General features: G+C 54.9%; 2 protein-coding genes and 1 non-coding gene across 9 annotated transcripts; all 3 read right to left on the bottom strand.

Annotated features, from left to right (window-relative positions):
• Positions 1-3,285: 3,285 nt before the first annotated feature.
• SLC5A5 (solute carrier family 5 member 5) lies at positions 3,286-19,155 on the bottom strand. 7 transcript variants are annotated; one of them, XM_057490119.1, is made up of 17 exons: positions 19,047-19,155; positions 17,117-17,549; positions 14,080-16,518; positions 13,199-13,264; positions 12,827-12,878; positions 12,584-12,651; positions 11,601-11,755; positions 11,002-11,142; positions 10,789-10,918; positions 9,855-9,943; positions 8,878-8,990; positions 8,732-8,802; positions 8,223-8,309; positions 7,941-8,134; positions 6,266-6,390; positions 5,455-5,570; positions 3,872-4,354 (listed from the first exon to the last, which is right to left on the bottom strand). In XM_057490119.1, exons 3-17 carry the CDS (start codon positions 14,443-14,445, stop codon positions 4,190-4,192), a joined length of 1,938 nt encoding a protein of 645 aa, XP_057346102.1. In that variant the 5' UTR covers positions 14,446-16,518; positions 17,117-17,549; positions 19,047-19,155; the 3' UTR covers positions 3,872-4,189. The 7 variants fall into 7 exon arrangements, with proteins under 7 accessions (XP_057346104.1, XP_057346103.1, XP_057346105.1 ...); XM_057490121.1 differs by lacking the exons at positions 17,117-17,549; positions 19,047-19,155 and adding an exon at positions 3,286-3,834 and having other exon boundaries at positions 4,265-4,354; positions 14,080-16,717; XM_057490120.1 differs by lacking the exons at positions 17,117-17,549; positions 19,047-19,155 and having other exon boundaries at positions 3,870-4,354; positions 10,789-10,873; positions 14,080-16,744.
• A 43-nt stretch (positions 19,156-19,198) lies between these two features.
• Positions 19,199-22,486, bottom strand: RPL18A (ribosomal protein L18a). The gene is made up of 5 exons (XM_036876157.2): positions 22,347-22,486; positions 20,826-21,005; positions 20,279-20,408; positions 19,518-19,627; positions 19,199-19,343 (listed from the first exon to the last, which is right to left on the bottom strand). The coding sequence occupies exons 1-5, from the start codon at positions 22,362-22,364 to the stop codon at positions 19,251-19,253; spliced, it is 531 nt and encodes a 176-aa protein (XP_036732052.1). The 5' UTR covers positions 22,365-22,486; the 3' UTR covers positions 19,199-19,250.
• Positions 19,768-19,901, bottom strand: LOC118907504 (small nucleolar RNA SNORA68). Its single transcript, XR_005022826.1, has one exon. It is a non-coding gene; the product is annotated as a small nucleolar RNA SNORA68 (small nucleolar RNA).
• Position 22,487: the final 1 nt, after the last annotated feature.

Raw genomic sequence — 22,487 nt, 5'->3', positions numbered from 1 at the left:
CCTGGCCAAAAGCACTGCCTTTGGTCTTTCTAAATCTTAGCTCCGCCCCACTGGAACCATGGACTCTCACCCTTTGAAATAGTCCCAGGACATCCAATGCACTTGGCCCCCGCCTCCTTTGACCCAGAGTCAGCAAAAGGAGATAGACTTCAGTCCTGTAAAGGACTAATCACTTCTGTCGAGAATAACCATCCTTCGGTAGAACAATCTTTCACAGTGCGCTCCCAGGAGATGTAGACCTTAAACATCCCACTTTGCGACCTAGAGATTTCATCTATTGGAAAAGACACCTCCAAAAGGACTCGGTCCCACCTCATTGGAAGCACCTACCAGGGAGGGTAAATCAACCATGGTGCTGCCAAACTTAAGGGAAGAGACTCTTGGATTCAAGTGACGCATTTAAGAAAGCACCCAACCTGGCTGAACCTGCACCCGGTTTGGCAGCCTCAAAGTAAAAATGTCCAGGAATTGAAGCAGATTGCATCTGATGGAGACAGCTTTCCCAGGGTGCCTTGACCAGACCTGTATACCCTTTTCTCACTTCGGCATCTGAACCTATTTTCTCCCACTCCTCCTTAGGCAGATAATGCTCTTACCCACATTTCCCAATCCATCCCAACAGAGGGTAACCTTTCTGACTACTGCGTTTGGTAACAGAAATCCTGATCTGTTCCATAACAACAGTCCACCCTTTAAGAGATTTTGCAGCAATCCCAGCATGCCTGAATTGTCCCACGTGTCCCTTTTATAAGGTTAGAATAGAACACTAAATCCACACACCCTGTTTCTTGCCTCAATGTAACCCAGGTTTGGAGAAACAAGATCTCTCATATATATGTAAAAGACACCGTAGAATAGCCATTTTAAGTCAGTCCTGTCTTACCCATCTTGTAAGCTGGCTGTCATATCCATATCATTAGAAAGACTTTCATTATGTGATAATATGGTATTTGAGACTTGGCTGAATGAGGCTAATGCCTCTATACCCACAAATGGGTCCATAAAGGCTAATACTTAAAAGGGAGACCTATGTGCATCTTCTGGCTACTTTTTTACAGGTGGAGGTTTTGGTAATGGCCCCTACCCTTGGGCAACTCATTGCCTTGAAAGCTGGAGGATAAAGGACAATGTGCTCTTGCTGGATTTTCTGTTCTCTTTTCTCTTCATAACAACACAGCAGCTTTCCCACTGGTCCCCCTCATGAAACCATCATGGCCATCTAAAATGAGTCTAGGTTTGCCTCCATAGAGAGAACTGTTCTCCCTTCACTGGAGTTAAGGAACACCTGATTAAAAATCCCCCCTCGCATGAGGAGAGCTGGCCAATTCCACAGCCAGAGCAGCAGCAGCCCAATGATCACTGGACTCATATGCCAAAGTAGTTTTGGACAATTGCATAGCTCTCGATTACCTTGCTTGCTGAGCAAGGAGGCATCCGTGTGATAGCAAACACCACCTTCTGCACATGGATAAACTCCTCTGCGGGAAATAGACACCCAGTTGCACAAAGTAGTCAGGATGATTTCCAACGCCCATGACCTCAGCAAGAAATAGACTTGCTGTGGGAAGTACCCGAGAGTCCTCTCACCCATCCTTCCTTGTTACGCAGCTGTGGCCTGCAGTGGTTTCCCACCGCTGTGCACTGTCCCTGCAGCATGGGACCTGACAGCCGGGAAATGTCTCCCTGGTACTGAGGGACATAGATAACCCACCTCTTGCTTAGTGGTGCTTTCAAGGGAAGAGCTTGATCCAAAGTTGTAAATGTGAAACTGAATAAGGAAACCTTATTTAAAATAGAGTCAGGAGGCCAGAAGAGAAAAGCTTTCATGCCCTACCACTTGATGTCAACTGTAGACCACCACAGGGAGATATGTACCTTACATTTTACAACAGGAAGAAGCATATTTTATTACTCGTACAGAAGGAATGAAGATTTTCTTCCTTCTAGGCAACAGACCAGCCAATGACAGACTGTCAGATTCAGCCAATGAGAAACCGTCACTACCCTGAACTCTCACCTTCCTGCATTGCCAGCAGGCATTGGTTCAAAGCAGACCCTCCCAACTTCCTCCTTTTTCTCTAGAAAGTAATGTTCTACTCCTTTGCTCTCCCAACTTGCCTATGGTTTTGCCATAGCTTGGGTGTCCCGAATTGCAATTCCTTTGCCATTCCTGTTTTGCTGCCATAAACCCATTTTGCTGGTAAAATAACTGGCTGTTTTCAGGGTCGAAATGGTGAGTGGATGAACAAACTGTGGGCCACCTGTATAACAGAATACTTTTCAGCAATAGAAAGGGATGGATTATTGATACATGTGACACCATGGCTGGTCTCTAAAACACCAGCCAGAGCAACTTGTTCTGCTCAGGGGAGTCTTAGCCCCACCCCTGCCCCTCACACCTCTAGCCACCCCTAAGGTGGGTTCTACTCTGAGCAAGGACTATCAACCAGTGGAAGGTCTCCACCAAACAGCCTGCACAGAGGGCCAGGTCACTGAGCACCCCTCCCAATGGGCAGGGGTGTGCTAGTTTCCTGAGGCTGCCTTAGATGAAAACAATAGACATTTATTCTCTCATAGTTCTGGAGACCAGAAGTCTGAAATCAAGGTGTTGGCAGGGCCGGGCTCTTTCTGAAGGCTCTCAGACAGGCTCTTTCCCATGCCCCCCATTCTGGCTTCTGGCGCCTCCAGCAGTTCCTGGGGACTCTTGGCTTCAGATGCATCCCTCCAGTCCCTGCCTCTGTGTAGTCATGGCTTTCTCCCTATGTGCCTGCATCTGTGTCTCTTCTGCTCTTCTTAGAAGGGCTCAGTCATTGGATTCAGGACCCATCTAATTCAGTGTGACCTTATCCTAATTTACCCAAGCACACCTGCCGAGACCCTATTTTCAAATAAGCTGACATTCTGAGGTTCTGGTTGGACATGGATTTGGGGAATCCTACTGAACCCAGTACAGGAGCCCCAATTACCTGCTCCCCCGGGGGCCATGGGAGCCATGACAGGTGCATGGGCAGAGACCCAAGGCTGGTGAGGAGACACCATGGAGGCTGACGGGGTCCAGTGCAAAGCGCAGTGAGGAGGTGATGCTTCGGGAGCGAGTCAGAAGGTGAGGGAAGATATACATCCAGTAGTGTAGCACAATGCACCCCAGTGTTGGAGTGATCACCTCACTCTGATGCTTGAACTACTCACGTGCATTCGGTCATAGGCTGGGGGCAAGAGACAGATTCACACTCAGATGTAACTGAAGAAGCAACGCTAGAATGATTTTTCAGAAAGCGCAGAACATCACGCCTCAGTGTCTGTTTATTTGATGTGCATGTTGAAGCCTCCAACTAAGGGTCTGGCATGACTCCGGGACACCCACCTGACCCTATACACCAGTGACCCTGTGGGCACTGGAGCCTCAGCATCATGCAGTGCCTAGGCTTGTCTCTGCCCAGACCTGACTGGCTGGGTGACCTCAGGCAGCCTCACTGAGCTCTGTAAAATGAGCTCAGTTTCTCCCTCTGTAAAATGGGTTCAGAGTCCTTGATGGGTGAGATAGATAAAATGTCCGAGCACCGACGGGAGTCTGGAAACATTATTTCTCCTTCCTCCATCCAACCAGAACCTCCTGCTCCTGAGGTCAGGGGTCATGTCACATCTGACCCACCAAAGGAAGGAAAACAGTGGGTGAAGGAAGGGTGTCCAACTCTCGATGAGTCTCTGGTTTGCTCTGTGACCATGGCCAAGTCGCTGCCCCTCTCCAGGCCTCAGTTTCCCCACCTGTGAAATGGGGCTCAGGGGGTTGGACCTGAGGACCTCCGAAATTGTTGCTAAGGTTCAGACATGTGCCTGGGAAGAAATGGAGACTATCTCAGACCTTAATGCTGAGCCTGGAGTTTTCCCATGTTATCCAGAGGGGACTCCAACATCGTTCTGTTGCAGGTAGAGAAAAACCCAGCCTTGTTTTGCGGAGGAGTGGGCAGGCGTGCAACAGCTAACATTAGGGGCTGCCTGGAAGCAGAGGGCTGGATAAGTGACCCCCTAGAGTGGGGCTTTGCCTCTTCCCATGGCAGGGGGGGTGGGATGGGGTGGGGGGCGTGGGGAGAGACATGCAGCCCTGCCTTGGGAGCCTGAGGCTGTTGGCCTGTAGCCTGGGACTGGCCCACCCTGAGACGCCACCCCAGGCAGGCAGTCCTGGGCTGGCTTAGAGATCTGTCTCCTGCAGTTCATGACCTCCGGCCCGTCCACTGTCAGGGGTCCAGGAGCCGGCTCCATTCACCTCCTTCTGCCCCAGGAAGAGCAGATTGTTCTCCTCAGTGGGAAGGAAGTCACGAGGACTGTTGGCTCCAGGGGGCAGCCCCTCGGCACCCTGAGGGGATTGGGCAAGAAAGACCCATCAGAGCACCCACTTCTGCTGTGTCACGCATCCTCTAGATAGGGACATGGAGGGGTGGGGAGGGCAGAACCCGGCCAGGATTGCACAATACCCCCTTGTCCAGTGCACCAGCGAGTCCTGTCCCCTCTGCCTGGAAAGCTTCCATGTACCCCACAGACCAGGCCATCAGTGCTGACACAGATGCTTGCCTCCCTCCTCTATCTGATTCTCTGTTTCCCTCCAGGAAAATAAATATTTCCCCACAGCAGCTGGAGGGAGCTTTAAAAACACTTCAGCCAAATCTCTTCCCTCCCCAGTCCTCCACCTGTCAAGGCTGCTCTGGCCTCAGGGCCTTTGTACCTGCTCTGCCCTCCACCAAGAATGCCCCAGATCTCTCTATGCCTGGCTCCTTCTCCTCATTCTGCACTCTGTCAACAGTTACCTCTTCTGACAGGCCACCCCATCACAACATCCTATTTTATTGTCCTACTCCTCATCACCTGCTGAGATCCTTCTCTTCTTAGCTCTGTCTGTTCCCTTTAGACAGTGGGCAGGGACCCCACAGCAGGGCTGGGTACACAGCAGGTGCTTCAGAAGTGATGGAATGAAGCACAGAATCCAAAGCAGGGGCAGGCCTAGGTTAGGCCCCCCAGGCATTGCATTCACATAGCAACTACATGGCTTTAGCTGAAGATGGGCTACCCCCTGTCATGTTTCTGATGTAAGATGTTCTCTAAGTTGACTCACTTAGTCAACTTAAGTAAAATTAAGTCATTTCATTTTCAGAGAGACTTTATATCAATACCCTAAAGGCAAACCAGTTTTACCTGCCAAAGAGTGGAAGTAATTGTAAAAACAGATACGAGGAAAATGAATACATAGAGTGAAATTCTGCTCAGTCTTTGTTAAAGGGGCCAATGAAAAGTGTTGAAGACACATATGCTCCTAAATGAGACTTTTCACGGAGGGGTAACAAAAGGTTGAGAATGAGGGTGACTCGCCACGTCATCCCCCCAAATATGGCTGTACCCGGAGCACCCGAAGCCACATCACTGCCCCTCCCCCTGCTTTGGGAGCCCAGCTCTGAGACGGACCTTCACCAAGCTGTCATCCAGGACAGCCACTTCTTCCTTGGGGGCCACCGATGCTGTCTGTCGTGCAAGATCCCACCACAGCAGCCCAGGACCCAGGGCACTGCGCTTGGTGGGGCCTGAAAGGCAGAGATAAGTGAAGGTACTTAGTGCAGGGGCAGTGGGCACTGGAGACCAGGTCCTGGGGAGGGGATGGCAGAGCTCAGATGTGTTTCAACCCCAGACCCAACAGTGACCCACTGGGGATGCTGGCAAGCCTCTGCCCTTCAGTTTTCTCATCTACACAATGAGAAGTTGTAATACAACATCAGTGGATGGCCGGGAGGATACAGCACGTGATGCCATGCACTGCTGTGCCCCAGAGTCCAGAATAGTGTTCAGCACAGAGAAGGACTCAATAAAGGCCTGGGAAATGGACAGTCTGATACTCAGGAAGCAAGTTTCTCTTGATCTCTTTCCACTTTTCTGTGGGATTCCCAATTCCGAGAGTCACCAAGGCCCTGATATTTCAGCACCAAGGACAGTGCCCCACCCACCCATCCCGCAGACTCTAGCAAGGATTTAGTCTTTGGGGCACATGGAGGGAATAGAGAGGCGGTAGGGGGCGCCTCAGTTCCTGCCTTTGCAAAATAGAACAAGCCCTGCAAGGTGCAGTGTTGTCCTGAAGGCGGTGCAGCACGAAGGTGCAGACGTGTTCAGCATGCAGTGGCTGCTTGGCCTACAGGAGTGTCCTCCCTCCTTTCCCTGCCTGGTGGGTCCTGGAGGCACAGGGATGGACAGGGTGCCCTCTGAGGGAGGCATATGCCCTGCTTACCCGTCAGGCAGCTGATGAGGGCTCCACATAACACAGTGCTCAGTGTGCCCAGGGCACCGTAATAAAGATAGGAAATGGCGTAGAAGTTATCAGCTAAGGCAGATCGACCAGGGTCCATTCCAGGGCTGGGGATGGGAGAGGTGGGCATGAGTCCAAAAGCCTCCCAGTCTGTTCACTTGCTCCCATCTCCATGGCCAGGGCCTAGCCCACTTCTCCATTACTGCTCACCCAGACATGTACAGTTGCCAGTTCTTTTTCCCTCCTGCTATCCTGCACCCACCCCAGATGTTCTCTATGCCCAGCCACAGGGAGGATTACTAAAGTGTAACTCAGATCATCTCCTGCCATTTATTGCCCTCCATGGCTTCCTACTGCCCTCACAGTCAAACCAAATTAAAGTCTTAGAAGAAAACATAGGTGTGCATCTTTATGACTTTGCATTTGATAATCATTTCTTAAATATGACACCAGAATCATAAGCAACCAAAGAAAACATAAATTGGACTTCATCAAAATTGAAAACTTTTGTGCATCAAAGAACACTATCAAGAGAATGAAAAGACAACAACAAAATGGGAGAAAATATTTGCCAATCATACATTTGATAAGGATCTAGTATCCAGAAAATATAAAGATATAAAGAATATATAAATCACAGCTCAACGATAAAAATACAGGTGACCCAACTTTAAAATGGGCAAAGGATCTGAATAGACATATAAATATGATGAATAAGCACATGAAAAGATGTTCAACATCAAAACCACAATGAGGTATCATTTCACACTTGCTGGGTTGGCTAGAATTGAAAAAAAAAAGGGAAATCACAAGTATTTGCAAGAATGTGGAGAAATTGGAACCCTCGTACATCGCTGGTGGGAATGTAAAATGATTCAGCCACTGTGGAAAGCAGGCTGGTGGTTCCGCAAAAAGTTAAACAGAATTACCATATGACCCAGCGATTACACTCCTAGGCATATATGAAGACAAATGAAAACCTATGTCCACACCAAAACTTGTACACAAATGTTCATAGCAGGACTCTTCACAAAAGCCAAAAAGTGGAAATAACCACCAACTGGTGTTAGATAAACAAAATGTGGTCATCCACACTATGGAATATAATTCAGCCATGAAAAGAAATGAAGCGCTGATTCATGCTACAGCATGGATGAACCTCAAAAACATCAGGCTGAGTGAAAGCAGGCAGATACACCAGATCATATAACACATGATTCCGTTTTTACAAAATATCCAGAACGGGCGAATGCATAGAGATGGAAAGCAGATCGGGGGTCAGGGGCTGGGGGAGGGGGCTGAGGTCTTCTTTTGGGATGATGGAAATGTTCTGGAACTAGACAGGTGCTCGTTGCACAACGTCGTGAATGTACTAAAGGCCACTTTTATACAGTTAATTTTACGACCTGTGAATTATATCTTAATTTAAAAAAAAATCAGACCAATACCTCTGACTGGACTTCATCTCCTATCCTTTCTCCCCCATTAAAGCCGCCCCAGCTCACTATAGTTGGAATGCACCAAACTGAACTGGCCTTTATACTTTCCCTTCCCTCCACTGGAAATATCCCTCCGTTACTGGGGACGCCCCTCCCTCAGTTCTTCCCAAGCCACTTTCTTTCTGCCTGATGCCCACCCTTCAGAGCAGCCCGCTCACCTGGAGGCCCTGCCGGAGGTGTTGGTGGCGAGGAGGGGCCCCAGGAGGCCAGAGGCGTTGGCTGAGGGCGCCGCACAGTTGGCGGCTGATGACAGGAGGACCCCCATGGACTGCGCGCTGGGCGGGTAGAGGGCGGCGCCCACGGCCACCCACAGCGAAAGCGCCACGCCCACTGCCATCCCAGAGAGGACGCCCTGGGGGCGGAGCCAGCGTCAGGGGAGGCGTGTCCAGCTGGTGGCCTCCCCTCCCGGGCTCTCGCCGGCCCGTGAGCACCCTACTCACCGGCGTGTTGCAGGCAGGCAGGAACATTCCCAGGATAAAGGCTCCCAGGAGGGGGCCGCTGATGACTCCCATGACCGTGAAGGAGCCCTGGGAGAGTGGGTGGGGGTGGGAGTGGGGCTAGAGCAGAGCAAACCACCTCTCCTGGCCTCAGTTTACCCGCTGGGAAAGCAAGGCCTGAGGGATTCCACTGTGGGCCTTGAGACTTCCTGTGCCTCAGTTTCTCTGAAGGGGAGGGGCCTCCCTCTTCCTGCCTTTCTTACCCTGGTTGGAGGAAAAGATGCTGATCCTCTCTCCGGTCAAATCTCCAAGCCAGGGTGAGGCCTTCCTGCCTCTACCTTCAACCTCCCACCTCCCATCACCTCCAGTCCAGATAAGTGGCCGCAAGAAGTGTGCTGCCAGTAGGTCAGACAGAACCCAGAAAGAATGACCCTGTCTGAGCTTCAATTCAACACAGAGGATGCCACCTCTTGGGGAGACGGGGGGAGGGGGCGCAGGGGTGGGTGGCTCACCTGGAGGACGCCTCCCCCCAGCAGCGAGGACAGAGCTGCCACTGTGAGACAGGCTGAGCCATAGATGAGCGCTGTAGGGGACGGGGTGGCACTGTCAGCTGGGGAGAGGCTGCTGTGGCCCCCCCAACTGGGTCCCCCCAACTCACAGAGCCCCTTGGAGATGACAACAAGTCTCTGGGGGGCCAGTCTCGGCAGCCGCGGTTTGATGAGGTCCTCCACCGTGACGGCAGCCATGGCGTTGATGCTGGTGGACGCAGTGCTGGGGGACACAGACAGAAGGAGCAGGCTCATCGGCACACATCCAGGGACCAGCCACGCTCCCTCTGGGCCCACCTGCTGAGGGAGGCCCCCAACTGCCTGTACCACCTGACCTGCCAGGACCCCACCCACCCCAAGGGGAGAGTCTCCCAAGAGAGAGAGAGATACCCACCCAACAGCCCCACAGACCTCACACACCCCCAAAGGAGCAAGGACACCCATGACTAAGGACAAAAATGACACAAGTTCTCATTATGGAGCAAGAATAGGGGAGGGCAGATAACTGCCATGTGGACCCTGGTCACAGCAAACCACTGAAATGTGAAGCCCCTGAAGACAGCTGTGGGGGACTGCTTGGTCACAGATGTGTCTCAGTATTTAGAACAGCAGTACCTGCCACATAGCAGGTGCTCAATAAACATTTGCTTGGGGCAGGCAGGAAGGAAACAGTAAGGGAGAGCGGGGAGTCAGGTGTGTCCCTGCCAGATGATAAGTAAAGACCCCGCAGCTGAGATCCTTATGTGCAGAGCCTAGTGCCTCCGTGGATTCAGGTCAAAAGTGAGTGAGGGCAGGGCAAGTTAGCCACATGCCACATGGACTTCACCCTTCCAAAAGCCCCAAATGACCATTTTGGATATTATGGGCTTCCAGGGGATATTTGGAATGGGTTTTGAAGTGTGAGTAGGAGTTTGCCACCTTGCCAATTCACTGGTGTCAAGCCACCTGCACTGTCCCCTGGGGACTGAGCAGAAAGAGTAAATGACAGACATGCCCAGAACATCCAATCCCATAGGGGTGTGGCCAATAAGGACAGGCGGCCCCAAGGGGTTCAGATGTGACTGGGTGAGCATTCAGGGCCACTCACCTGAGGGTGCCACTGTAGGCACAGGCCAGAAAGAGCCCAGGGACTCCAGGCAGGTCCTCGAAGATATCCAGCACCAGCAGAGGCATGTACTAGGGGAATCAGGGGTCAACCTCTGGGATAGCAGCACCCCAGGGGCAGGGGCTTCTGTCCTCACACTGCTCATTCCTAGTACTCAGTGAAGACTGGGCTCATAGGGGACACTTAGTGTGTTTGTTGATTGATTGCATGTACCTGAGGATTGTCACTGAGCACCACCATGTACAGAGCCCTGGGTTCCCAGTGAGGCAGAGTCCCGAGTCATCACCATTTTACTGATGAGGACAGTAAAGTGGGAGGTGCAATCCCTGCCTGAAGTTGCACAGTCAGGCAGTCCAGGATTTGACCCCAGGAGAGGACGGTAGACTCAGCCTCTCCTGACTCTAGGGAAAAAGCTCCAGCCAGGGTGTGACAATACCATTGGTTCCCTCCCCTCCAGACTCAGTTTCCTCATCTGTAAAGAGGGGGCATGACAGTCTTGGCCTCATCACATGTTGAAGGATATGATGGGAGACTAACTGCTTGTGAAGGGAACAGCATGAGGCACAGAGTAGGTGCTTGGGACTTGGGAGCTGGTCATTATTGATATGAGCAACATTATTTGATGTTGGACCATGGTCCCATCTTCTCCTTGATATCCCTCAGGGAGTCTCTGACTCTAAGTATGAATGTGCCCCTCCCCTGCTTGCATACCTCTCAGAGCCCCCCATTGCCTCCCAGTCTCGTTTTCTGCACTCCTCCCAGAGCCTCCTCTGAGCCAAGCCTTTCCCTGCCTCTGGATCTTTGCACACGCTGTTCTCTCTTCTAGGAATGCTTTTCCACCCTTGCTCCCAGAGGTTCATCCATCCAGAAGTGGGAGTGGAGGTGGGAACGGCCTAGGAGCTTGGGCCAGACTTACCTGGTCCGGGGCAGAGATACGCCCTGTGAGGAGAGGGTCACAGTCTATATAGAACGTGAACATGATGATACCACAGCCAGCAGCACTGGACACGATCAGGAACAGGCCCAGCTGGTTGATAAGCAGGGCCCTGGCGAAAGGGGCAGCCTCAGGCTGGGGAGCAAGGGATAGTATGTCCCAGAGGCCCACACCCTGCCCCTCCTAAATACTCACAGCTTAGCCTGCTTCTCTGTGCGACAGGCCACATAGCGCTGCACCTGTGCTTGGTTCACACCATACATGGAGAGCCACACCAAGGTGCCACCCACCATGAAAGTCCAGAATGTGTAGCGCCTCCGTGGGTCCAGGTCAAAGCTAGGTGAGGGCAGGACAAGTCAGCCACCTGGGAATGCCACTCTGACTTCACCCTCTCAAGGGCCCCCAGATAGCTGCTCTGGACCTTATAAGCCTTAAGGGGACATCTGGGGTGGGTTTTGAAGTGTGAGTAGGAGTTTACCATATTGAAAATTTATTTGTTATTGAGTCATCCATGTATGCATTCAAAAAACCATTCTTTCTGTGCCCAGCTGGGACCTCATAGAGCCTTCAGTCCTCAGTCTGGGTTAGGGGGTGGAGTGGGGCAGAGGTGTGGGCCAGATGGAGGGATAGGGGCTAAGGGACTGTAGAGAACAGGAGACAGGGTTCTGTCTGTGGGGAATCTAGGGAGGGGAGCAGGGAAGTCTTCCTGGAGTAGGAGGCATTGCTGGCTTCTCCTAGAGCAGAGGGATGCCAGCGCGCCGTTTTGCAGTGTCCCCCTCTACATCTTCACTCACTCCATCAGGTTGATCCGGGAGTGGTTCTGGGCAACCTCAAGCATTTGCCCGAGTCCTCCCACGAGCACGGTCCCGCGGGCCAGGACTGCCCAGAAGCCAGTCAGCATGACCACGACCTGGAATACGTCGGTCCAGACCACAGCTTTCATGCCGCCCTGCGGGATGTGACAGAGGATGAAACGGGGGTCAGACAAGGACCTGTCTGGGGCCAACCTGGCCTGGCCTCTGGCAGTGGCTGGGAATGATGCTCTTCTCTGACTCAGTTTCTTATCTGTAAAATGGGGTTAATAACCATAACTCCCTTCCTGATGGTGGGATTGTGATGATTTAATTAATTAATATGAGCGAATATTTGGAACAGCACCTGGCAAATACAAATGTTCAGTGAGTGAGTGAGTATGGCTGCCACAATTATTACTGTTATTACTACTACTATTATTATTAGCTGTTGTTTTTACCCTCCAGCCTCCATGCCTTTGCCTTCCTGTGGCGGCCCCTGGATTTTCCTTTGTAGAGGCCCCGTGTCAGGTATTTCAGGTAAGACCAGCCCCACCTGCAGCTCCAGGAATAACCATTCAGAATCTCCCAGTCCCAGAAACTTTTGTGAATGACTCATCCTGCAGGCAAGACTGGGCCAGACAAACAGAGCTCTCCTAGGTCTTCAGCCAGCACTTCCTGAAACAGGAACTCACTTTCTGCCAGAAGGGATGGAAACCCGCAGCAGCTGGGGCCTCAAGAGTTGGGAGAGGGACTCAGAGGCACCACTGTTGCCCTAGGATCCAGCCAGACCTGAAACTAGCATATCCCTGGACATAAGCCTTTCAAATCACCTTTCTTTATAAAGGCGAGGAAACTGAAGGGTAGCCTGGCCAAGGGCTTCCTCAGGAGGAAGGGGAGATAAAGAAGTGGAAAGTGGGCCTAGGGTCTCCCCCAGCCAGCAGGCATGGAGCCGCCGCATGGAGTGGGTGGGTAGGATCGCTCACCACAGTCGTGTAGAAGGTGCAGATGGCTCCAGTGGACAGGAGTGATGCCCAGATGTCCAGCCCAGTCACTGTGCAAGGAAACCCCTCATTAGGCAGCCAGGCAGGGTGCAGGCTTGGCCTCCGGTGTCTGTAGGATTCTTTCCTCCCGTGTCTCCCTTGGGGCCGCCCCTTCCCCTCCTCCTGTCCAGTCTCTAGCCTGTGCTCCCTCCTGGCCATACGCCCCCCCATCTCTCAGAGTCAAACCCTGGTTCAGGATGAGCGCGGGGGCGTAGATCACGATGCCGGTGTACAGCATCTGCAGGCAGAGAGCGAGGCAGGTGAGGCGGTGGGGCGTATTGGGTGGGGAGAGCGTGGTATTGGCGTCTGGACGTATAGGGGATCCAGAAGCAGAGGGAGGACGGTGGTAGGGAGGGTTCAGGTCGGGCATATGGGAGGGGCCTAGGGGCCAAACCTGTGGTCTAGTCCGCAGGGGCCGGAGCCAGCCAGGCGGGCGGGTGGGGCCTGGCTGGATGGGGGCGGAGAGGTGAAGGACTGGGGAATGGGCTGTGGGCGGGGCCGACGAAGGCGGGACCCCAGAGAGAGACTGTAGGCTGGGGCGGGGCCGAGACCACTCACTGTGGCCACCAGGTACTGCAGGGTCCCGCAGAGCCGCACCGAGCGGCTGAAGCGCAGCTCCAGATACTGCAAGGAGCCGTGGGCTCGTGGTCACTAGGACAGGTCCCACCCAGGGGCCCGAGGCCTCTGGGGTCCTTCCCCCGCACCCGTAGCTTCTGCCCTCCCTCCAGAGGCCGACTGCGCTCTCCGCACTCAGGCGCACACACTGACTTGTCCTCAAATACCTGTCCACACGCGCCGGCCCCGCGCCTGTGCCCCGGAGGCCTGCTCCATCAGGCGCGCACACGCCCCCCCCAGCCCAGAGGTGTGTAATCAGCCCCCGGGGAGGCGCTGCTCTGAATCAACATGCCCCCTGATTCACAGAGTACCTGTGACCAACTGTTTGCCTACTGTATACCGGTTACGATTTTAATCACTGCCCACTGCTCTGGAGGGAGGTCCTATAATTAGCCAGGTCGGACATTTGGGAAAGCCGAGCAGAGCCACACCTCTTGCCCAAGGTAGGAGGAAGGGCGGAAGACGGGCTTGCAGCCCCGCGTCTGCCGTCCACTCGGGTGCTACCCATTCCTTGTCTGTGGGGGACAGGTGTGTGTCTGTTCACACGTGAGTGCACACCTGGCCGAGCTTGGTGCCACTTTGCGGGGACTTCCACCGAAGAGTACCAGGAGACCCGCTCCTCTTCCTCCTTCCTGCCCTTCAACCCATCGCCTGGGGCTTCTTCCCAGAACCCTCCCCACCTGTCTGCCTGGGGGCCCCCATTAAAGCACCAAGTCGGCGGCCTGCGGCCTCCCATATAGCAGTTGAAAGCCCCAGGGCCTCCCCCTGCCTGGCGCCTGCATTCCTAGCCTGGCAGGTCCTGCCCCGGGGCCTCCGCCTGGTACCTGGTAGGTGCTGGTGAGGCCCAGACGGTAGAAGACCGGTAGGAAGAGAGCAGCGGTGAGCAGAGAGTTGAGCAGCTGGCCCAGACACATCCAGAGGAACTTGAGGCCGTACCGGTAGGCCTCGGCCGGCACGCCCAGCACCTGCACAGCCGACATGAAACTGGCGGCCAGCGAGAGGCCCACGGGCAGGGCCGCTAGGCGTCGGCCCCCAGTGAAGAAATCCTCTGCGCTGCGCTGCCCACCCCGCGCCAGCCCTACCCACAGCCCGATGCCAGTGGACACCAGCAGCATGAGGGCGAAGACCCCGTAGTCCCAGGCTCCGAACGTGACCCGCGCCCCCGCCTCGACGTCCTCCATGTGGTACATACAGGTGTGGGGGGCAAGCGCAGCCTCCCACCGGGCAGTCCAGCCAACCCCGAACACCCCGGGTGAGAGAAGCGGACAGCAGCCCAGAAACCGGGACTGCGCTAAGGTGGAGGATGCTTGTCCTCCACAGAGAGGCACGCCTCTTGCCTAAGGTAAGAGGAAGGAAGACGGGCTCGGAACCCTGAGCCTGCTGCCGTCCACTCAGGTGGTATGCACTCCCTGTCTGTGGGGGACACACGCCTTCTCCTTCTGTCCCGGGGGGAGGCAGTGAGAGGGGGCTCAGACCCAAGCCCCCTGGGCAAGGAATCTGGGCTCCTACCCGCAAGGGTCGGCCTCCCTGCTCCTCCTCTGCATCTACCGTCTACCTCCTACGTCTGTCTGTCTGTCCACCTCGCCTCCCATTAGGTCCGACTGCACTGCCCCAGGCAGCCGCGTGCCCCTCGCCCAGCCGTCTGTCCCTCTCCCAGGAATTTGTGCTCAGCGTTAACAGCTGGAGACCCTAACAGCAGGGCTTGAAGGGACAGTTCTCCGCCGGCTGCAGATTTATGCGCCTCCCGGGTCGGCAAAACTCCGCCCCCGCATTTGGGGGCGGGCAGGACCGGCACCCTTTCCGCCCTGGACTGGTTGGGTAGGCCTGGACGGGCCACGTGGTGGCTGGGGGATTAGGGCGGGGTGGCTCCTAAATGTCCCTGCTTCGTGGGGCACTGACCGCAGGCTATTAATCTCTCCAGTGGGCAGGTGGCGAAACTGAGGTTCAGACATGGCATGTCACTCACAGGAGGCCACAAGTCCAGAGCAGTGGCTTCAGCACTCAAATCCCCACTGTGCTGTTCTGCCTTGAGCTACCGGGGAGCTCACTCTCCCACGGGACCGGTCAGTTAAAGGGTTGCGCGGTTGCCTGAGGAAAGTTGGCTCTGCTTGAACTCCAAATGGTACCTAGACCCGCCTCGTTTCTCAAGAGCCCAGCGGGAGAGCACCACCAAAGCCTTCCTTTAGGCTGAGTGGGACACACTGGGGTTCAAAGTCCCGATGAAGTGTTTCCTTCTCTTTGGGCCTCAGTTTTCCCATCTGTAAATAGGGATAAAATGGCCCATGCCTCAGAGGAATAAATTGAAGCAGGCCTAGCAGGAGCGTGACACAGAATCCACTTCATTCATTCATTCATTGGTTCCCTAGTCAAGCACGCATTAAGTGTCTGCCCTGTACCAGGCATTAATTACGTAATGAAAGTCTTGGGGGAGGGGCTGTCATCAGCCGTGAACCTAGGTAGATGGAGACCCATGACTACCCGGGGAGGCAGTGTCTGGCATATACCTATTTGCATAAATGAGACCAGGGCGTGGGGAGGGGAAGTCCCTTGCCTGTGGTCATGCCACAAGGGACCCAGACACTATCATCTTGGGACCCTTCGCTGGTGCACCCGTGAGACTTTGGCCTCTGGAGGCTCTGAAGTCCTGGCCTGGCCTCCAAAACGGGGTTACCTCCCTCCCTAAATGGATGAGATCTAACAATCCACAGAATTGGCTGCTGTGGCACTAGAGTCCTCCCCAGCCTCTGCCGCCCCATGGTGGTCTCCTTTGCCCGATGCACACCACTCCAGCTGGGTTCTGTGTCTCTCTTGAATCCCCACGTGTCCCCCAGGACTGTCTTCTCTCTCCCTCTCCACGCACTGTGCAGGGTGGGCCTGCCGCTTCCCTGGGCTGCGGGCCTGCAGCTGCCACACGGGCATCTGTTGCCCGTTGGCATACGCCCTCCACCCGGGGCCAGGAGGGTGGAGAAGACACCGAGTTCCTCTTACAGCCCAACATTTTCACAGGCCGGGCCAGCCGCCCTGCATCCTACTGGAAAACCGGGGGAAAGGGAAATCTTCGGGGGTGGGGGAGGGAGATCCCCTTCCCGAAAAGCCATGCAAACGAATGCAAATGTATACAAATCACCAGCGGGGGTGGGGTGGGGGGCGCCACACCTTGTCTCCACAGGGAGATTCTGGAATGAGATAACATCCTTTTCAGCCGTGGGAGGAAGGATCCAGGCTGCCGACTGATACCAGGGCTGGAGCGCCTTGAGCGCCTTCTGTGTGCAGGGCCCTGAGTCAGGAGCTGGAGACACAGCAGCTGGACCCACCCTGCACACCAGCTCAGGCACTGGCCAAGCCAGCGGATGAATACCCATTTCAGAAGCCGTTGGGTGACAAGAATAAATAAAGCAAGGTCATTGAGCGCTGGCCTGGGAAAGCCACTTTATGTGGGGTCTCTGGGAGGGAAACTCTCTGAGGTGGGCAGACATGGGTCGAGAACGAGTGAGTCCCGGAGAATGCTGGTTAACTTACCTGACTGCACAATTCCGGTCATGGAATGGGGGAGGGGGCAGGCAGGAGGGAAGCCCCTCTCCACCTCCATCCTGTTGATGGGTGGAGAGGGGCAGGGAGATCCCTAGAGGGCCAGCAGCTGTAATCTGAGAGGGGCAGGGCTCTCCGGTTGCTGTGCAGGGTCTGCTGCCCTGCCCCTGCCGGGTGCTTGGGAACCTCCAGTGCTCTCCTGTGGCTCCTTGGAGATGTGGCAGGGACTGGGGGTAGGAGGTTGTGTTACTCCAGCTTCAGCAAGGCCTGCTGGGTCTGTTCTTGAACCCTACCCTCTGCAGTGAACTGCCATTACTTTTGGTGTGTCCTTACCTGTGAGAATTCATGATCCTAAGTTCTGAGGATCCCAATGTGATTCTGATTCGTTCTCAGATGGCCTCTCTTGGTCCGAGGATCTGGGTCTGGTCTGGGAACCCCATGGGTTTTGTCTTGCTCTGGCACCCAATCTTGCCCCTAATGGTCCTGACTCAGAAGTGAGGTGCAGGGCCTGAGTACCTCAGCCTGAGGATGCCGGAGGGGTCCCCCATGGCTGTGTGGGTTCGATTCCCGCCCTAGTTTATCCTTGGGCTGGCTGGGCCCCAGCAGACCAGGCAGGGTGGTCAGAGATTCAAGATGCCAACCCCAGTGCACGGGCCCCTTTCCTCCTCACTCCAAGCCTCTGCTCCAGGTGGTTCCAGCACGATTCCCTCTGCAGAGTCGGGGAGTTTTTTTCTTTTTCAGACTTTTGCCCCACTTGTGTGAAGAGCTTTTACAAAACAAAACAATGATCAGCAGCCCAGCAGAGAAACAAGTTCAAATGACTTTTAATTCAGGGAATAGTGCTTACTTCATAGAAAAGCAAATTCAAATCCTAAAATGTTATTTTTTCAGCCATCAAAGTTTACAAATGCACTGTGCTGGCAGGGTTGAAGAAAACAAGGGCAGCATTATTTAATGCTGTTGGGAAAATAAACTGGCACATCTATGGGGTAATTTTGGCAGTGTCAAAGAAAACTTGGCCCAAAAATGCGAGACTCAGTTTATCAGTTACCCCATGTGGTGCACGCAGATCAAGGAACCCACAAAGACTTACTAAACTCCTAGGGACTTGACACATGGGCTCTGCCCTCCCAGACCAGTTTAGTCCCTTGGGGGACAGATACCAATTTACCATCACATTAGATGCAGATCACAAACTTTAGCGAGACCACGCTAGTGATTAACTGGGGATATCCAGAGAGAGAGCTCAGCAAGTGCAGAGGCCTGGAGATGGGAATGAACCATCAGCAGCACACTAAGCAGCCACCAAGGGCCAGGGAAACCAGGGACCCATCCTCAGGCTTCTCTCCAGAGAATGGCTGGCTCTACAGGAGCCCTGCCCCAAGAGTCTGGCACCCCTCCAACCACAGCTGGGGTTTAGAGCAACCTGGTTTCCTGGAAATCCGAGGCTGATCATGCTGACTGGCCCCAACAGGGGAGGGAAAGCTGCACTCCTGGTGCACACACCCTAGGCCGTGCTGGTCCAACCCACACCCCCCACTGCCCATTGTGCCTCAGCTTCCCCAGCCCATGGCTCTCTGGAACAAAAGTGGGTCCTGACTGACCCTTGCCTGTGTCTGCACAGCAGTGACTCCCATATGGCAGTAAATCTGGTCAGTACCCCGACCTCCTGGTGAGGACACCAGACACAGAGGGCCAGGCCTGCCCAAGGTCACACAGTGAGGACAGGTGCTCTGGGCTGACTAGGGCAGGGTGGGCACCCCCAGGATGGGATTAGCTTCATGCCCAGAATTCCCCAGGTTTTTGGAGAGATCCCCACAGTGAGACCTTAACTTTCTTGGATTAGGGCAGCATCACTCAGGGGTCCCCCAGCCCAAGGGGGAAGAGAACCCAGCATGGCAGGCTCATGGCTCTTGGGTGCCCCATCATGTCTGCTTGGAGGGTCCCGGAAACAAGCATAGGAGTTCCGGGCCAGGTGGGGAAAGCTCCAGGTAGAATGAATCAATCCCATCATCCTGTTCCACCCAGGGCCTGGCATCATGTCTCGGAACCAGCAGAAAAGGGGCACTAAGGCCTGTCTAACAAGGCAGATGGACAGACCTGGGTGCCAAACCTCTGCCCGCAGCGCACCCCATGCTCACAGCAGCCAGCCACTTAAAGGGGCTGAAAACTGGGCCATGTGGTGCCAGGACCCTGCCCCTCACTGAACAAAGCTCCAGGGGTCAGTGGGGCAGGAAGGCACTCGTAGAGGTGGGAACCTCACCATTCCTGGGGCACCCCTTCTGGAGAATCAGGAGTCTGAGCCCCCACTTCAGGAGAGGACGACCCCACCCTGTGCAGAGAACACACAGCTTGGCTGTGCCCTTTTGAATTCTGCAGGGCATGCAAAGAAAACAAGCATGTCTGAGCACCCCACTTTTCCCACAGAATTTATTTGGGCAGAACTGGGGACAGGGGGGCCCCACATCTAAAAGAAAGTGTTGGGCCTCTTGGTGGTGAAGCGTGGCTTATGCTGGCGACGCAGGACCCGGTGGGGCAGTGGGAACTTGATCTTGGAGTCCTGTGGTAAGGAGAGATGGGTGAGGGGGTGGGACAGCCTCTTAACTGTGGCAACCCCCCACTGGGCTCCTGCGTCAGACCAGGTGCCCTACCCCAGGCTGGGGAGGCAGCAGGGCCAACTCTGTTCAAGAACCCCTCATCGCAGCCTGCCCAGCAGGGCCCCCAGGGCACTCACATGGAACTGCTTGACCGCTGGTCGGCGGCACTTGCTGGCTGCAATCTCTTCCACCTTCATGATCTGGATTGAGTGGGCACGGGCCCGGTGCCGGGCACCCATGTCTCGGTCTGCAGGGAGAAGGTAGGCTGAGCGTATATCCTGGAGTCTGGGTGTCCCCAGAATGTCCCGTCAAGTGCAGGCCTGTGGGGCCCCCAACTTGGGAACTAGGTGGCCACAGCCTCTGGTGCAGGAAGGCAATAGCCACCGAGGGTGTAGAACCTCCAAATTCACTTTGAAGGGCACAGTCACAGCCCCCCAAAGGCGACAAGATCCAGTTGCTGTTAGCACCTCTATTTAAACTACTGCTATAAAAAAACAGCAGTTTATGATTTCAGGTGCATGGGTTTGGCCACGATAGGTGATCCACCTAGGAGCACCCAGGGGTGCCACGTCCCAATGCTGGATGCTGGACAGGGGCCGGACTAGGTTCCGGGTGGGGACTCGGCTACACAGGGGACCCCAAGAGGGAGGTTCTGTATGGGAATGTGGTGATGCACAAGCCTGCTTGGGAATGGCTTGAGGCCCCACCCTCTGACCCCAAAGGTCCACCTGCTGCCAGATTCCAGAAAAAGGCACACCTGGGAATCCTCTCCACTCGTCCTACCTCCTTAGCTAACATCCCCTACATCTCACATCACCACCCTGGAACCCCCCCACCCACAGATGCCTGCAGTGTGAAGGTAAAGGAGCGACCCAGGTGTGGGATGCCCAGAGCTCACAGCACTGGGTGACAGCGCCTGCGGTGGTCAGGTCCCGGTACTCCCGGTACATGTTGTGGGTGCCGCTGCGGGAGTCGTAGCGCAACCAGATGCCAAAGTTCTTTACCCGCAGAGGGGATTTCTCAAACACCTGCAAAGAGAAAAGACTGGCTGAGGCCAGAGGAACAAGGGGGCCTCAGAGTGGCCCCTATCACCTAACCACGGCTCCTTCTGCTCCAATCACAGCTCGGCACCCAGGCCTCCCAGGGGTGCAGAGCAGTCCAGGCCTGATGCTTCCCCCATGGGGACCAACACAGCTCTGGACTCCTCCCAAACCAACTCTCTTGGGACCACCTGGGCTGCAAACCAGCTCCTGCCCAGTGCAGCCTCATGTTGCAGAGTCCAGCGTCCATCAGAGCCAACATCCCAGGGGACACCCTCTGGGGGCCTGAATACATGCGGGCTGGACCAGGGGCTGTGAGTCTGGTAACTCTGTGGAGCAAGGGATGCCTCAAGGGACAGTATGAATCCACGTGGGACCCCCCAACCTGTCCCATACACCCCGTACCTGCCCACAGTAGACAATTTCCCCTGAAGACTTCTTCATCTTCTTCAGCTGAGACACAAAGTACCAGAAGCGGGACTTGGCAACAACGTGATTAGGTGCAAAGATTCGCATACGATAGAGGGGTGGTGTGTGGCACTTGGGGGTGGGCAGGCAGCGCCCCACCACCTTGTACTCTCTCAGCTGAAAACAGAAACAGGGGTGACATGGGGCCAGTACCCAGATTCCCAAAGCAACTGTGGAGATTCACTCTGCTCCCCTTCCCAAGCCTGATGACAACTGATCAGGGAATCCAAAAGGGACAGTCCTATCTGAAGGCCTCCATGTGTAATCTGGGTCACACCACTATACAATGCTTGTGTATAATACACTGTACAATGCCATACAAAATGGAGGGCAGGATTAGCTGAGATGCGTGTACCCTTTGCCCTGGGCATCAGGCAGGGATGTCAACGCCATTGTCCCTCCCTTTCCCTTTATTATTAGTGGGAAATGCTGAGGCCTAGAGCCACAGCCCTGAGAAGGGAACAACAGTCAGGCAGCCTCCTTCCTCCATAGCATCACTGCAGCTAACATCTTGCCAAAGTCTTCTATCTCCCTGCGGTTCAGAGACAGTGACCAGTCTGGGATCTCAGGGCCTACTCCAGGCAAACCCAAGACAAGAAATCCAGTTTGTTCCCCAGCCCTGGGCTCCCTGCACTGCAGCCAAGGGGTCTGGACTCCCAAGTGGAAGCTCCCTGTTCACACAGAAGCAAATATGAGGATGTCTGCGAAGTCCAAGCTCTGCAATACAGCAGACAAACCACCTCTGTAAGCGACTGTCATTTTACTTAATACGAGCAGACAACAGCCCCCAAAGAATTCTAACTCGGCTCCTACTTCCACCTCTCAATCTGACTTGTCAGCCGAGCGGACCACCCGTTCAGGAAGGGACCGATGCGGCCGACCTCTTTCCCAGGGTGGAAACTAAAGCTGGAGGCTGTACGTTACCCACAAGCCCTGTTTCTCCGCAGGTCCTGCTTTTCCATCTCTGAGCCATCGTCCCCTGACTCTGCCAAGCACTTGCCACAGAACCAAGGCTTGCATTCCTTCTATCAGCTCAGATTTACAACCACCTTCTACATTTCATAGCTCTGCCGCGATAATGGATATACTATTGCTCCCCTTCCCACCTCCAGACCCCCACCCGCAGCAACCATGTCCACTCTACAAATGGGGATACTAAGGCTCGGAGCCTCGACGAGGTCCCGTGGAGCGACCCTCCGAGCCGCACAAGTTGTCTCTTTCCTTGGAAAGGAGATCCCGCTCCGCGGTCCCGGCGAGCACGAGCAGGCCCGGGCCAAACACCGGCCTCCCCATGCGGCGCCCGCGGTGGCCGCCATGTTGGCTGCGCCTGGGGTCAGCGGCGCGCGGTCCCCAGCAAGGAGCACGGTCCCCCCAAAGAGGCCCCAGCCACTACCCGAGGGTCCCAGCTGGTTCCGGGCCGCGTTCCCCGGGCCCCTGGTCCGCTGCGCCCCCCCTTACTGTGCCCGAAGCCTTCATGGCGATGCCCGCACGCTCGCCGCCACCCACAAAAAGAAGTATCCGGCCTCACGCCGCCGCGCACAAAGACTCCTATGTCGGAAGTCCCGCCCTCTCGAAGCCGCGAGTCCATTGGCTTTTGGT

This window comes from Manis pentadactyla, chromosome 12 (genome assembly GCF_030020395.1).
Source record: "Manis pentadactyla isolate mManPen7 chromosome 12, mManPen7.hap1, whole genome shotgun sequence".
NCBI classification, from domain to species: Eukaryota; Metazoa; Chordata; class Mammalia; order Pholidota; family Manidae; genus Manis; species Manis pentadactyla.
This window is presented reverse-complemented; position numbering and strand designations above follow the sequence as displayed.

Coding starts and splice junctions, on each gene's coding strand:
- SLC5A5 (XM_057490119.1), bottom strand. CDS start 14,445: ATGTACCACATGGAGGACGTCGAGGCGGGGGCGCGGGTCACGTTCGGA. Junction 8,991..9,854: donor GCCTACAGTGGCACCCTCAG/GTGAGTGGCCCT, acceptor TGTGTCCCCCAG/CACTGCGTCCACCAGCATCA. Junction 8,803..8,877: donor TGTCATCTCCAAGGGGCTCT/GTGAGTTGGGGG, acceptor CGTCCCCTACAG/CGCTCATCTATGGCTCAGCC.
- RPL18A (XM_036876157.2), bottom strand. Junction 20,409..20,825: donor AAATTGTCTACTGTGGGCAG/GTACGGGGTGTA, acceptor TTCTCTTTGCAG/GTGTTTGAGAAATCCCCTCT. Junction 19,628..20,278: donor AGGCGCTGTCACCCAGTGCT/GTGAGCTCTGGG, acceptor TTCTCCCTGCAG/ACCGAGACATGGGTGCCCGG.